At 48.1% G+C, this 15,316-nt stretch overlaps 1 protein-coding gene across 1 annotated transcript in view; it reads left to right on the top strand.

Annotated features, from left to right (window-relative positions):
• Window positions 1-11,933, top strand: part of LOC120915758 — a 45,244-nt gene extending 33,311 nt beyond the window's left edge. Inside the window, exons 10-14 of the mRNA XM_040326530.1 lie at window positions 1,076-1,284; window positions 4,840-4,994; window positions 5,686-5,925; window positions 7,417-7,573; window positions 10,339-11,933. Coding sequence (XP_040182464.1) covers window positions 1,076-1,284; window positions 4,840-4,994; window positions 5,686-5,925; window positions 7,417-7,573; window positions 10,339-10,458 — 881 coding nt within the window. The 3' untranslated portion in view covers window positions 10,459-11,933. The remainder of the gene's footprint in view (window positions 1-1,075; window positions 1,285-4,839; window positions 4,995-5,685; window positions 5,926-7,416; window positions 7,574-10,338) is intronic.
• Window positions 11,934-15,316: the final 3,383 nt, after the last annotated feature.

Here is a 15,316-nt window from a genome sequence, read left to right as displayed (position 1 = left end):
ACCGCGCAATTGTCAGTTAAAGCGACGCAGTGCCGAATCGCAAAAAGGGGCTTAAAAATGGTCCGGGGCTTAAGTGGTTAACAACAGTTGTGTTTAAAAAATTGTGTCTGTTGGCGCTAAAATTCGTTTTAGTCTATTCTTCCCAAAAAGATGCGTTTGATAAACAGCTGTGCAAATATCACGTGACGTATTAAAGTCGCAACTACAACCGTTTAATTCTCAGAGGGTCTCTGCTTTTAGAAATATATTCTTTCTTGCGGGGTTTACAGTGGGGTAGATTCAGAAAGCAATTGCGTCTGCGTATCCATAGATACGCAGCGTAATTGCTTAGTTGCGCCGGCGTATTGACTTCTCCTGATTCAGAGAGCTTGATACGCCAACTGTAGCCTAAGATATGCCTGGCATAAGGCTCTTATGCCGTCGTATCGTAGGCTGCATTCTTACGCTGGTCGCTAGGTGGCGTTCCCGTAGTGGTCAGCGTATAGTATGCAAATTGCATACTCACGCCGATTCACAACCGTGTACGCGCCCGGCGTTCGAATTTTACGTCGTTTACGTTCGTCGGGTTCCGCGTAAGGCTGCTCCTGCTATTAGCAGGCGCAGCCAATGCTAAGTATACCCGTCGTTCCCGCGTCGCGATTTTTGAAAATTACGTTGTTTGCCTAAGTGAATCGTAATTGGCGCTGGACGCCATTTACGTTCACGTTGAAGCAAATGACGTCCTTGCGACGTCATTTACCGCAATGCACGTCGGGAAAGTTTCCCGACGGAGCATGCGCACTACGTTCGGCGCGGGAACGCGCCTAATTTAAATGATCCACGCCCCCTACGGGATCATTTAAATTACGCGCGCTTACGCCGGCCACTTTTACGGAACGCCCCCGCAAATTACGGAGCTACTGCTTCGTGAATGAAGCGTAGTGCAAGTAATTTACGGAGGCGTAGCGTAAAAATGGAACGCTGCGCCTCCGTAAGAGTGCGCAGCCCTACCTGAATCTACCCCAGTATTTCTAGCAAAAAATAAACAGGAAAAAATAAATGTGGTTAATTAATTTATTACTTTTTGTTTTATCAGAAAGCCGTCCGAATCCGACAGTTGATTGCGGCGGAGGAAAGCTTGACGTGTTCATATCCAAATGTGTGCTGGAAAGAAATGGCTACACCACCTCCAGTATAAGTCTGCAAAGTCCCTCGTGCCTGGCTGATAGCGAGATTGTGAACGGCGCGGCGCAGGTGACTTTTCACCGACCTCTGACGAACAACGACTGCGATGATATTGTGGAAGTAAGTCCCGGCTACACGGCTCGGCTATGTATTATAGAAGAACACTGGCACAGGGGAGGTATAAAGATGTAGCACCCTCCTAGTTGGGTTGCTAGGTAGATTAAGCCTTAGGACTTACGACGGCGCAGCGCCATGTACGCCGTCGTAAGTCCTAATCCGACCCGTCGTATCTATGCGCCTGATTCTTAGAATCAGTTACGCATAGATATCCATTAGATCCGACAGGCGTAAGGCTCTTACGCCGTCAGATCTAAACTGCATTTTTTTTTTGACCGCTAGGTGGCGCTTCCGTCGAATTCCGCGTTGAGTATGCAAATTGGCTAGATACGTGATTTCCCGAACGTACGCGCGGCCGACGCAGTAAAGTTACGACGTTTACGTTAGGCTTTTCCCGGCGTAAAGTTGCCCCTGCTATATGAGGCGCAGCCAATGTTAAGTATGGCCGTCGTTCCTGCGTCGAAATTTGAAAAAGTTACGTCGTTTGCGTAAGTCGTCCGTGAACGGGGCTGGACGTCATTTACATTCACGTCGAAACCAATGACGTCCTTACGGCGTACTTTGGAGCAATGCACACTGGGAACCTCACGGACAGCGCATGCGCAGTTCCGAAAAAACATCAATCACGTCGGGTCACAGTAGTTTTACATAAAACACGCCCCCCCCCCCCTGATCCAAATTTGAATTAGGCGGGCTTACGCCGGCCGATTTACGCTACGCCGCCACAACTTACGGAGCAAGTGCTTTGAGAATACAGCACTTTCCCGTGTAAGTTGCGGAGGCGTAACGTAAATCAGATACGTTTACGCCCGCACAATTTTACGCGGCTCTACGTGAATCTGCCCCTTCGTTTTTTGTCTCCTTCTGTAATCAAGGGAGCAGAGATTGTTTGGTTTGGTCTGTTTAGGGTTTCGCAGGTTGATTGCTTCCTCCTGCCTCTAGAAGACGCTTCTACATCTTAGGGAGGGAGAATTCAAATAGCCAGCAAAAAATAATAATCAGGGCCTAGCCAATCCCTGAGAAGGTGCACCCAGAAGGAGGCTGGGCAGTTCTTATAGTCCGAAGCCTTGGACAGATTCTTTCCCCAGGAAGGAAAGTTCCCAGCCTGGGGCGGGGGGGGGGGGGGCTGTTGCCCCTGAGGCAAGTAAAGGACCAGGTTTCAGGAGCTGCAATGCTGGGACCTAGAAGCAGCCTGGATCTGACTACAAGCGTTTTTTCAAGGGATCTGGTCTGGAGAAGGATTGTTTTTCTCATTGAGTGGAACCCGGGGGAAGTTAGAAGGAGGAAGTTGATCTGGGGACTTGTGAGTAGAGACCATAAAAGTGATCCCTTTGCAGGGCCGCCATCAGGAATTTTGGGGCCCCTTACACAGCTTCAGGCATGGGCCCCCTGGAGCAGAGAACCCGGGGGGGGGGGGGGGGGATGACGCAAGTTGGTAGGCCGGGGGAGTGTCACAGAAGCGGAAGGGGTGCCACAAATTGAGAAGCTGGGGGGTGTTGTGCTGCCGCTGCAAATTAAGGTCGGGTGGGCTTTGGGTGCTGAGGAACAAAACATTTTTTTTAAAAAGGGGTCCCTGGGGACCATCGGGCCCCTTAGAGGTCTGGGGGGGCTTACAATTTTTTTTTTTAAAACATACAAAAAGCGGGATGCCATCCGGGGCCCTGGGGACCACCGGGCCCCTTAGAGGTCGGGGAGGCTTTGGGGGCTGACGAAAAAAACTAGTTTACTAGTATTTACTAGTTATGACGATAATCAGTGATTTTTATCGTGACTGCGACATTATGTCGGACACATCGGACACTTTTGACACCATTTTGGGACCATTGTCATTTTCACAGCGATCAGTGCTATAAAAATGCACTGATTACTGTAAAAAATTACACCGGCAGTGAAGGAGTTAACCTGTAGGGGGCGCTGAAGGGGTTAAGTGTGTCCTGGGGAGAGATTCCAACTGTTAGAGGGCGTGGCTTGCCGTGACACGTCACTGATCGCTGTTCCTGAAGAGAGGGAGCAGACGATCAGTGACATGTCACTAGGAAGGATGTTGTGTTTTTCACTGACATCTCCCCGTTCTTCAGCTCTGTGACACAATCGCGGGCAGGTCTGCCATCAGGCAGTACACCTGTAAGGGGCCCGGTGGTCCCCAGGGCCCCGGATGGCATCCCCTTTTTTTTTCCGTCAGCACCCAATCCTCCCCCCCCCCCTGCTTCTTGATTCACGGCGGCCCTCCATTCTCAATTTGCGGCAGCAGCACCCCCCGGTTCTCTGCTCCTGCTGTGTAAGGGGCCCCAAAATTTCTGATGGCGGCCATGATCGCCGGACACCGGCGGACATCGAGTCCGCGTGTCCCACGGGCACACGGCGGGCAAATTAAAGTTGACGTGTATATATATGCCCATCGGCCCAGCTGTGCCATTCTGTCGATGTAAATTTGCTCGCAGCGGTCCTTAACCACTTAAGGACTGCTTAACGCCGATATACAGGTACGTCGCCTTTAAGAGCCCAGACGTTGGTTGACCCTGTCCGAAAATCCGTGACCGCGCCCGCGGGACCCGCGTCCCGATCGCCGCCGGTGTCCCGCGATCGGTCACCGGAGCTGAAGAACGGGGAGAGGTGTGTGTAAACACACCTTCCCCATTCTTCACTGTGGCGCCGTCATCGATCGTCTGTTCCCTGATATAGGGAAAGACTATCAATGACGTCACACGTTCATCCCCGCCCCCCTACAGTTAGAAACACAAATGAGGTCACACCTAACCCCTTCAGCGCCCCCTAGTGGTTAACTCCCAAACTGCAATTGTCATTTTCACAGTAAACAGTGCATTTTTATAGCACTTTTCGCTGTGAAAATGACAATGGTCCCAAAATGTGTCAAAAGTGTGCGATGTGTCCGCCATAATGTCGCGGTCACGATAAAAATCGCTGATCGCCGCCATTAGTAGTAAAAAAAAAATTACTAATAAAAATGCAATAAAACTATCCCCTATTTTGTAAACGCTATACATTTTGCGCAAACCAATCGATAAACGCTTATTGCGATTTTTTTTTTTTTACCAAAAATATGTAGAAGAATTCGTATCGGCCTAAACTGAGGAAAAACAAAATGTTATATATTTTTTGGGGGATATTTATTACAGCAAAAAGTAAAAAATATTGAATTTTTTTCAAAATTGTCGCTTTATTTTTGTTTATAGCGCAAAAAATAAAAACCGCAGAGGTGATCAAATACCACCAAAAGAAAGCTCTATTTGTGGGGAAAAAAAGGACGCCAATTTTGTTTGGGAGCTACGTCGCACGACCGCGCAATTGTCAGTTAAAGCGACGCAGTGCCGAATCGCAAAAAAACTGGCCTGGTCCTTTACCTGCATAATGGTCCGGGGCTGAAGCGGTTAAACAGAAAGTTGGGCTTAAATTTTTTTTTGCGTTTTGCACAATTATTAGTGGCGTTGTCAGTTCTCTGACTTAGTTAAACTTCTTGCGCTTTTTTCAAGAATTTCGAACACACAGAATTATTTATATATATATATAAGAAATAACTTACTCTTTATTCCTCCGCAGCTAAACACGACCCACGTCACGTACCGGAACACGTTGAAGATTTTCGCCGTCACGACTCCACTTCAAACGCGAGAAGATTTTGCGGTGAATGTTTCCTGCTCTTACCCGCTGAGATTAAATGTCCCGCCGAATACAACACTGAATCCCATACTTGGGTGAGGACTGGGAATGGGAGAAGTCGAATTGAAAGCTTTTGGCAAAATGTTGCCATTTTGGTGAAATACAGAGCATCCGGAAAGTATCCACAGAGCTTCACCTTTTCCACATTTTTTTATGTTTTTTTATGTTACAGCCTCATTCCAAAATGGATTAAATTCATTATTTTCCTCCAAATTCTACAAACACCCGCCCGGATTCAGAGAGCAATTGCGCCTGCGTAACCATAGTTACGCAGCGCAATTGCTTGCTTGCGCCGGCGTTACGAATGCTCCTGATTCAGAAACATCGTAACGCAGACTGCAGCCTAAAATCTGCATGGCATAAGGCTCTTATGCCACGCAGATTTTAGGCTGCATTCTTGCAATGACCGCTAGGGGGCGCTCCCATTGTGCTCAGTGTATAGTATGCAAATTGCATACTAACTCCGATTCACAATGTTGCGCGAGCCCTGCGTACGCAAGTTACGGAGTTTCCGTACGGCGTCTGTAGCGTAAGGCTGCCCCTTCTAATAGTAGGGGCAGCCAATGCTAAAGTATACCCTCCGTTCCCGCGTCGTGAAATTTGAATTTCACGTCGTTTGCGTAAGTGATTCGTGAATGGCGCTGGAGTGAGTGAGTGTATATGTGCATGCTGTATACATGAATGTGTCTATACATACAAAGAGTTCAGTTATGTTTCTTTTCTTAGGACCACATTGATGAGTCTCTCTGGAACGAACACTCTCTATACGGTGTACATGGCAGCCTATGGGGATATTTCCTTTTCCACTTTCCTGCCAGCGACTGACCCCGTATATCTGGAAGGCGCTGTGTACATTTCTGTGCTTATTCCAGATCTGGATGGTAATATTTTCAAAACCAAAGTGCTGAGAATGTATGTCTCTTCCGAAGAATCCTACGCCCCCCCACACTATGTGCTACTGGATGGGTAAGTACACTGAGTGCGCTGTATACATAGGACACATATGTATATTATATACTGTATATACTCGAGTATAAGCCAAGTTTTTTCTGCCATTTTTTTAGGGCTGAAAATACCCCCCTCGGCGTATACTCGAGTGGTTGTACCTGAATTCTTGACAGGCGTCCATTTTCTCTAAAAGTCGCGGCTTCCTCCTGGCGTTCCGTTCTGCGATAGACAATTGACACTGTGTTCCGCCCATCACGGATCCTCGGATTCAGTTTCCCAGCAGACACTGTGTTCAGTGTTCCGTCAATCACGGACGTCCGAGGATGAAAGAATGTCCGTGATTGGCGGAACACTGAACACAGTGTCTGCTGGGAAACTGAGTCCGAGGATGAGAAGACCTCCGTGATGGGCGGAACACTGTGTCAATTGTCTATCGCGGAACGGAACGCCAGGAGGAAGCCGCGACTTTTAAACTATGGGCGCCTGTCAAGAATTTAGGTACTCGGGCATAGTGAGATTGCAATGGGCACAGTGAGGTATGACACAGTGAGGCTACAATGGGCACAGTAAGGCTGAAATGGGCACAGTAAGGTTGCAATGGGCACAGTGAGACTGCAATGGGCACAGTGAGACTGCAATGGGCACAGTGAGACTGCAATGGGCACAGTAAGGCTGCAATGGGCACAGTGAGGTATGGCACAGTGAGGTTGCAATGGGCACAGGAAGGCTGCAATGGCACAGTGAGGTTGCAATGGGCACAGGAAGGCTGCAATGGCACAGTGAGGTTGCAATGGGCACAGTGAGACTGCAATGGGCACAGTAAGGCTGCAATGGGCACAGTGAGGTATGGCACAGTGAGGTTGCAATGGGCACAGGAAGGCTGCAATGGCACAGTGAGGCTGCAATGGGCACAGTGAGGCTGCAATGGGCACAGTGAGGTTGCAAATGGGCACAGTGAGGTATGACACAGTGAGGCTGCAATGGGCACAGTGAGACTGCAATGGGCACAGTGAGGCTGCAATGGGCACAGTGAGGTTGCAATGGGCACAGTGAGGCTGCAATGGGCACAGTGAGACTGCAATGGGCACAGTGAGGTTGCAAATGGGCACAGTGAGGCATGCAAATGGGCATTGTTGACCCTCCTTTCCGCTTACAGTAGCTGCTGCATTCTCACCCTAGGCTTATACTCAAGTCAATAAGTTTTCCCATTTTTTTGTGGTAAAATTAAGTCCTTGGCTTATACTCGGGTCGGCTTATACTCGAGTATATACGGTATTTATTCACATTCTGTTCTAAACTCTTCGGGGACTTAAAGAGGTTCTGTTATGGGGGGTGGGGGGAATGTTTCACAGCGGGAAGTGGGAGTCACTAAGGCTAGGTTCATATCTCTACTGATGGTTCCCGTTGTTTATTGTCGATCTATAATATTTGTCAGAATCCTTTTTTTAGCATCATTTTTGCATAAAAGACGACAGTAACTAAAAGATTTTCTTTTTGCTTCTTGTTCAGATGCCCGACCATAAACCAGACCACCGACACAGTGACTGTAATATCCAATGGAATCGGCAATGAATCTCGGTTCATAATAAAAAATCTTCAGTTCCCCAATTTATTGGGGTTCAGGCTGTCTGCTGATGTTTTACTCTGCACAGATAACTGCACTTCGGTAAGACTGGACATTGGATGATGTGTGATCTTCATATCTAAAAAAATCTTTTTTTATGCTAAATCTCTAAAGAAAATAGCAGCTAATCAAAGCAGATTGTGGTTTGCCTTTTTATAGAGCATAACCGGTAGTAGAGCAGCGGCGGCCACTCCTTAAGGGACACAGGGGCGCCGCTCCCCCTAATCTTCATGTGCCGGCCCCCTTAATCTCCATGTGCCCGCCCCTAATCTCCATGTGCCCGCCCCTTATCTCCATGTGCCGGCCCCTTTAATCTCCATGTGCCCGCCCCTTATCTCCATGTGCCCGCCCCTAATCTCCATGTGCCCGCCCCTTATCTCCATGTGCCCACCCCCTTAATCTCCATGTGCCGGCCCCCTTATCTCCATGTGCCGACCCCCTTATCTCCATGTGTTGGCCCCCTTAATCTCCATGTGCCCGCCCCCTTAATCTCCATGTGCCGGCCCCCTTAATCTCCATGTGCCCACCCCCTAATCTCCATGTGCCCGCCCCCTTAATCTCCATGTGCCCGCCCCCTTAATCTCCATGTGCCGGCCCCCTTAATCTCCATGTGCCGGCCCCCTTAATCTCCATGTGCCGGCCCCCTTAATCTCCATGTGCCGGCCCCCTTAATCTCCATGTGCCGGCCCCCTTAATCTCCATGTGCCGGCCCCCTTAATCTCCATGTGCCGGCCCCCTTAATCTCCATGTGCCAGCCCCCTTAATCTCCATGTGCCAGCCCCCTTAATCTCCATGTGCCAGCCCCCTTAATCTCCATGTGCCGGCCCCCTTAATCTCCATGTGCCGGCCCCCTTAATCTCCATGTGTCGGCCCCCTTAATCTCCATGTACCCGCCCCCTTAATCTCCATATGATTAGAGCCTGAGGGCCAGATTCTCAAAAGAGATACGTCGTATCTCTGCGTCTGGCCGGTCGTATCTATGCGCCTGATTCTTAGATCGGATCGTAACTGCATATTTACGCTGGCCGCTAGGGGCGTGTACGCTGATTTACGCCTAGAAATATGTAAATCAGCTAGATACGCAAATTCACGAACGTACGTCCGGCCGACGCAATACAGATACGCCGTTTACGTTAGGCTTTTCCCGGCGTAAAGTTACCCCTGCTATATGGTGGCGTAAGTGCGGCGTACCAATGTTAAGTATGGCCGTTGTTCCCGCGACAAAATTTGAAAATTTGACGTTGTTTGCGTAACTCGTCCGTGAATGGGGCTGGACGTAATTTACGTTCACGTCAAAACCAATACGTCCTTGCGGCGTATTAGGAGCAATGCACACTGGGAGATTTCCAAGGACGGCGCATGCGCCGTTCGTGAGAAACGTCAATCATGTCGGGTCACAGAACATTTACATAAAACACGCCCCCCTGTTCCAAATTTGAATTAGGCGGGCTTACGCCGGCCTACTTACGATACGCCGCCGCAACTTACGGAGCAAGTGCTTTGAGAATACAGCACTTGCCCGTCTAAGTTGCGGAGGCGTAACGTAAATCGGATAAGTTATGCCGCCGCAAAGATACGCCGCTGTACGAGAATCTGGCCCCTAGTTTCTAATTGGCTTCAAAAAGGTTGGGCTCGGGGCGCAGTGCTCTGCGCCCCCAGCCCACCCACTTGTGTGACATTAGCGAATCAATATTCGTTATTGTCTTCATCCTTCTTCTCCCGGCCAATCAGGAAGCGGGGAAACCTCAAGGTTTTTCACCTTAAAGTGGAGGTCCACACAAAAATGGAACCTCTGCTTTTCGGAACCCTCCCCCCCTCCGGTGTCACATTTGGCACCTTTCAGGGGGGAAGGGGGTGCAGATACCTGTGTAATACAGGTATTTGCACCCACTTCCGGGCATAGACCCCTGCGGGGGTTACGCCACTTCAGCGATTAATCGGCTTTGGCTGCCGACATCACAAGCACCCTGGACAGGTAAGTGTCCATTTATTAAAAGTCAGCAGCTGCAGTATTTGTAGCTGCTGGCTTATAATATTATTTTTTTAGGCGGACCTCCCCTTTAATGCATTGTATGCATTAAGGTGAAAAACCTCCCGTCATGCAGCAGCTCCCCCGAACCCCCCCCTTTTACTTACCTGAGCCCCGTAATTCCCATGACGGGAATGAGCACACCAGCTCCGGCCGGCGTCTCGTGTCCTGATTGGATAGATGGATAGCAACGCAGCCATTGGCTCCCGCTGCTGTCTATCAAAATCCAATGACGCGGGGGGCGGGGGCCGAGTCCTGCTGTCAGTGTCAATAGACGCAGCAGCAGGACTCGGGAGCACACCCTCTCAGGTGTCCCGATGGAGAGCGCTTCTCAGACGGGGGACTTGAGAAGAGGAGGAGCCACCAGCGCCGCTGAGGGACCCCAGAAGAGAAGGATCGGGGCCACTCCGTGCAAAACCAACTGCACAGAGGAGGTAAGTATGACATGTTTGTTATTAAAAAACAAACAAACAAGGGTTTAGTAATCCTTTAAGACCAGATTGGCCAGGAGGAGAAGCGACCAGATTGGCAAGGAGGAGAAGCGACCAGATTGGCCAGGAGGAGAAGCGACCAGATTGGCCAGGAGGATAAGCGACCAGATTGGCCAGGAGGAGAAGTGACCAAATTGGCCGGGAGGAGAAGCCGAAGCTGCCCGCGACTTAGATGAGGTAAGTGCAGGGCGAGCTGGCTGGGGGGGCAGATGGGCGAGCGTTGGGGGGGGGGGTTGTTGGAGCACCAGCCGCCACAGTAGTAGTGTGATAAACGTATGTTTTTACAGGACTGCAGCTCCCAAACCGAATCAACAGACCTTCAGGGCAACATATCTACTGTCAGCATCTTTATAATAACAAGTACGTTTTTCTTTTATTACCAATTTTTTAACGGTAAGTATACATGATAATGTTGTTCCAATGTATGTGTTTAGTTTGGCTGGTGTTTTATATTGACTTGTTACATTGTATAGATTTGATAGATCATTGACTTATTACATTGTATAGATTTGATAGACCATTGACTTATTACATTGTATAGATTTGATAGACCATTGACTTATTATTACATTGTATAGATTTAATAGATCATTGACTTATTACATTGTATAGATTTGATAGACCATTGACTTATTATTACATTGTATAGATTTGACAGACCATTGACTTATTATTACATTGTATAGATTTGATAGATCATCGTCTTGTTACATTGAATAGATTTGACAGACCATTGACGTATTACATTGTATAGATTTAATAGATCATTGACTTATTACATTGTATATTATTGATAGACCATTGACTTATTACATTGTATAGATTTGACAGACCATTGACTTGTTACATTGTATAGATTTGATAGATCATCGTCTTGTTACATTGTATAGATTTGACAGACCATTGACTTATTATTACATTGTATAGATTTGACAGACCATTGACTTATTACATTGTATAGATTTAATAGATCATTGTCTTGTTACATTGTACACATTTGATAGGTCGTTTTAATAATTTTCCATATGCACACATTATACAACTACATATAATATACATCAGACATGGATTTTCTATATACTGTGTATCACACGCACTGCTATTTTTCAACCAGTAAAAAAGCGTCTACTGCACCCCAACACTGACACACATTACACATTACAATTTTGCACACTAAAACACATAAAAATACACATTTACTAAACTTTTTAAAAAACACTGGAACTTTACATCGATTTCTTTAAAAATAATCGCAAAACAAAAAAAAATGTAAATTTAATTTATTTCTTAATGTTATTAAAGCATAAGTTGTCATAAGTAGCTTGGAGGCAATTCAACTGCTTTTCTGTCCTTGGGGGGGCTACATATTGGATGGGGCAGAAGTCCTCCTAAGCACATACACACAGGGCCGCTGATAGGGGGGGGGGACCACCAGTCCTCCTGTAGGGTGCCCGGGCACACAGGGGGGCCCAAACACCAGAGGAAAGGAAGGGCAATTACAGGATGCCCTGCGCGGCTCTCGGCAGCAGCTGAAAACCCTCCCGCCGACTTTTAGCTGTTGCATGGAGAGACACAAACACAACTGCCTTTCTGTCCTTGGGTGCTACATATTGGATGGGGCAGAAGTCCTCCTAAGCACATACACACAGGGCCGCTGATAGGGGGGGGGACCACCAGTCCTCCTGTAGGGGGCCCAAACACCAGAGGAAAGGAAGGGCAATTACACAATGCCCTGCGCGGCTCTCGGCAGCAGCTGAAAACCCTCCAGCCGACTTTTAGCTGTTGCATGGAGAGACACAAACACAACTGCCGGCTTCCTTGCCCTGTTAAAAAAATAAAAATAAAAATAAATAACCCAGTATTATTTTAATCCCTTGTAAAAAAAAATAGAAAATTGTATACATTTTTTTTGTAAAAATTGCCAATATTTTTTTTTTTTTAATTATAAAATGTTTTTGTTCAAAAATTTAAAAAACTATTTAAAAAAGGGGCTAATTCACACAGCTTCTCTGTTATCTGTGTGTGCGCTAAGAATGATTTTAGAATATTTATTGTGTAAATGTTTTTTTTTAAACATATTCGAGGGGGGGGGGCCTGCCAGGTAGGCTGTAGGGGGCCCCCACGTGATTTCTAACAGCAGCCCTGCATACACACGATGCGATTTGTGTGTTTTGTGATGAACTGGACAAAACTTTCTCCGTGGGCGGCTCTGTTGGCACCTCCCATCCGATGATTGACGTCTGGTGAAAAACTTCCCATGGCGCACAAGGCGCGTCACCAGTTTTCCGTAAATAGCCGACCTGCGAGTCGGCGCTATACGGTGCCTGCGCCCGCCATGTAGAGCTGACTGCGCAGGCGCCATATAGAGCCAACTCGCAGGTCGGCTATTTACGTAAAACTGGTGACGCGCCTTGTGCGCCTTGTGCGCCCCTCCCCTCACATTCCGTGAGGGGAGGGGAGGAGAGGAGAGAGCTGCCCGAGCGGCGAGAGGGGATGTGGCGCGGCGGACTTCTGGAGTCTGCAGCGTCTATGATGGACGTCACACGTCCCGCGGTCCCGGCATTGGACCAGTGGGACGTCCATCATAGGCGTTGCCCAGGCTCCAGAGGGTGGGACCTGCTATGAAACTCGTTGAGTCTGCAGGACTCGGCCACATTCGGCAAGGCTCGGGTCTGGTCCGGATCAGCTCGGTCTCAGGCAGTTGTCACCTCCTTCAAAACTGTGTAATATAAGTTCCAAAAGGGACACACATCTGATAAATGGATGGCGGGTAAGTCATTTTCTTTAAAATATGCTTTTATTCTTTTTTTTTTTTTTTATTTATTCCCTTTTTTATCTTGGTGTCCACATTATTGTTTTTCTTTCTTTTTTTCTTTTACTTTTATTATGATAAACTTTGTCCATACCCCAATGTATTGACCTAATAGACACCCCCTCGCAGTGCTTATCGGATATGGTGCCCGCCATGATTGTCACTTGCGACAATGGCGGCGGCCCTAAAGAAATGTGGAGATGTTACATTTAACAACCATTTCCCTCCAGAAGGAGATGAGATTTTTAGATGCTTTTTTGAGAAACCAATAAAAAGAGGCCGACAGGTAAGAGATCATCTCAACCGTTCCGTTTTTTGATTGTAAGTATTACATTTTTGTTTACCTACCGCCCCATCCTATTCAGATATCTCTCTATCAGGAATGCAAGCCAACACTAATCACATCAAATCCCTTCTATTTCTTTTCTACATTTCCCCCTATTTCATAGGTGTGTGTGCAGCCCATTGGGGCAGGCATGCTCAACCTGTGGCCCTCCAGCTGTTGTGAAACTACAAGTCCCATGAGGCATTGCAAGGCTGACAGTTACAAGCGTGACTCCCAAAGGCAGAGGCATGATGGGACTTGTAGTCCCATCATGACCCCATGACCTATCCTCAAAAGAGAATTCCATTTTGAAAACAATAAGTAATTAAATAAATGCACCTATGTTGATCACTAAAAAAAAGGGCATTGGAACCTGCAGATCATTGCGACCAAACTTTGTGTGAGGCACGCTCTGGCTCCTGCGGCTGCAGCTCCATACTTCAGTGCAGACCTTCAGTTATGGGGTTGGGGTAAGTATGAATGGACTAGGAGAGTGGTGATGTGACTGTACTGGTGCCCTATTGCAGTGGCGCCTGGTGCTCAAAATTTTTGTGGGGGCGCAAACGGAAAAAAATTGCAGCCTCACTGTGCCCATCAAATGCAGCCACTGTGACATCAATTGTCACCACTGTACCATGCCATCAAACGCAGCCACTGTGCCATCAATTATCACCACTGTGCCATGCCATCAATTCGCACCACTGTGCCATGCCATCAAACGCAGTCACTGTGCCATGCCATCAAACACAGCCACTGTGCCATGCCATCAAACACAGCCACTGTGCCATCAATTGTCACCACTGTGTCATGCCATCAAATGCAGCCACTGTGCCCCTCAATTGTCGCCACTGTGCCCTTTAATTGTCGCCACTGTGCCCATTGTTGCCACTGTGCATGTCACTGTGCCCTTTAATTGTTGCCACTGTGCCCATTGTCAGCACTGTGCCCATTGTCACCACTGTGACCTTTTTCGCCACTGTGCCCTTTGTCGCCACTGTGCCCATTGATGCCACTGTGCCAATTGATGCCACTGTGCCCATTGATGCCACTGTGCCCTTTGTCGCCACTGTGACCATTGTTGCCACTGTGCCTGTCACTGTGCCCTTTAATTGTTGCCACTGTGCCCTTTAATTGTCGCCACTGTGCCCATTGATGTCACTGTGCCCTTTAATTGTTGCCACTGTGCCCATTGATGCCACTGTGCCCATTGTCGCCGTTGTGCCCTGTAAAATGCACTTACCTTTCTCCTTCCACGTCCCTCAATGTCTTCTCCCGCCTTGGTGAAGCTTCAGCCAATCAGGTTACCGATAACCAGAATCGATGAACCTGATTGGCTGAGACAGCCGTCAGTCTTATCCAAGCAACGCACCCCCGTACGTTCCGAGGATAAGCTTCCGGGAGACGAGGGCTGTACTCGGAAAGCCTATCAGAGCCTCTGGCTCTGATAGGCACTTCCGCACAGCCAACAAGCTGCCGTTATTCAGGTGGTCGGCGCTCAATGTCCGGCCATCTCTGAATAGACCAGCGGCAGCGGCAACAATAACATACATTCATGCAATGCATGAATGTATGTTATTTCAGTGGCAGTGCGGAGCAAGAGGGGGCGGCGCTCCAGCGCCCTCTATAGACGGACCGCCACTGCCCTATTGAGAACTATTAGGTAGATTGACGTAGAAGAGCCTAAACTTGCGGCGGTGTAGCTTAGCGTGTTTAGGCTACGCCGCCGTAAGTTAGCTAGGCAAGTACATGATTCTCAATGTACTTGCCTGCTAAGTTACGGCGGCGTAGCCTAAATCAGCGGGCGTAAGGGCGCCTAATTCAAATTTGTTGGAGGGGGGCGTGTTTTATGTTAATGAGGCTTGACCTCACGTTTTTTATGTTTTTTTTAAACTGCGCATGCGCCGGGCGCCTACATTTCCCAGTGCGCATTACGGCTAAGTACGCCGCACGGGCCTATTGATTTCGACGTGGACGTAAACGATGTAAATCCCGATTCGCGGACGACTTACGCAAACGATGTAAAAAATTCGAATCTCGCGGCGGGAACGGCGGCCATACTTAACATTACTATTCCACTAGGGCCTAGCTCTAACTTTACGCGGCCTATCTCTTACGTAAACGGCGTAAA

Source organism: Rana temporaria, chromosome 10, assembly GCF_905171775.1.
Source record: "Rana temporaria chromosome 10, aRanTem1.1, whole genome shotgun sequence".
Lineage (NCBI taxonomy): Eukaryota > Metazoa > Chordata > Amphibia > Anura > Ranidae > Rana > Rana temporaria.
This window is presented reverse-complemented; position numbering and strand designations above follow the sequence as displayed.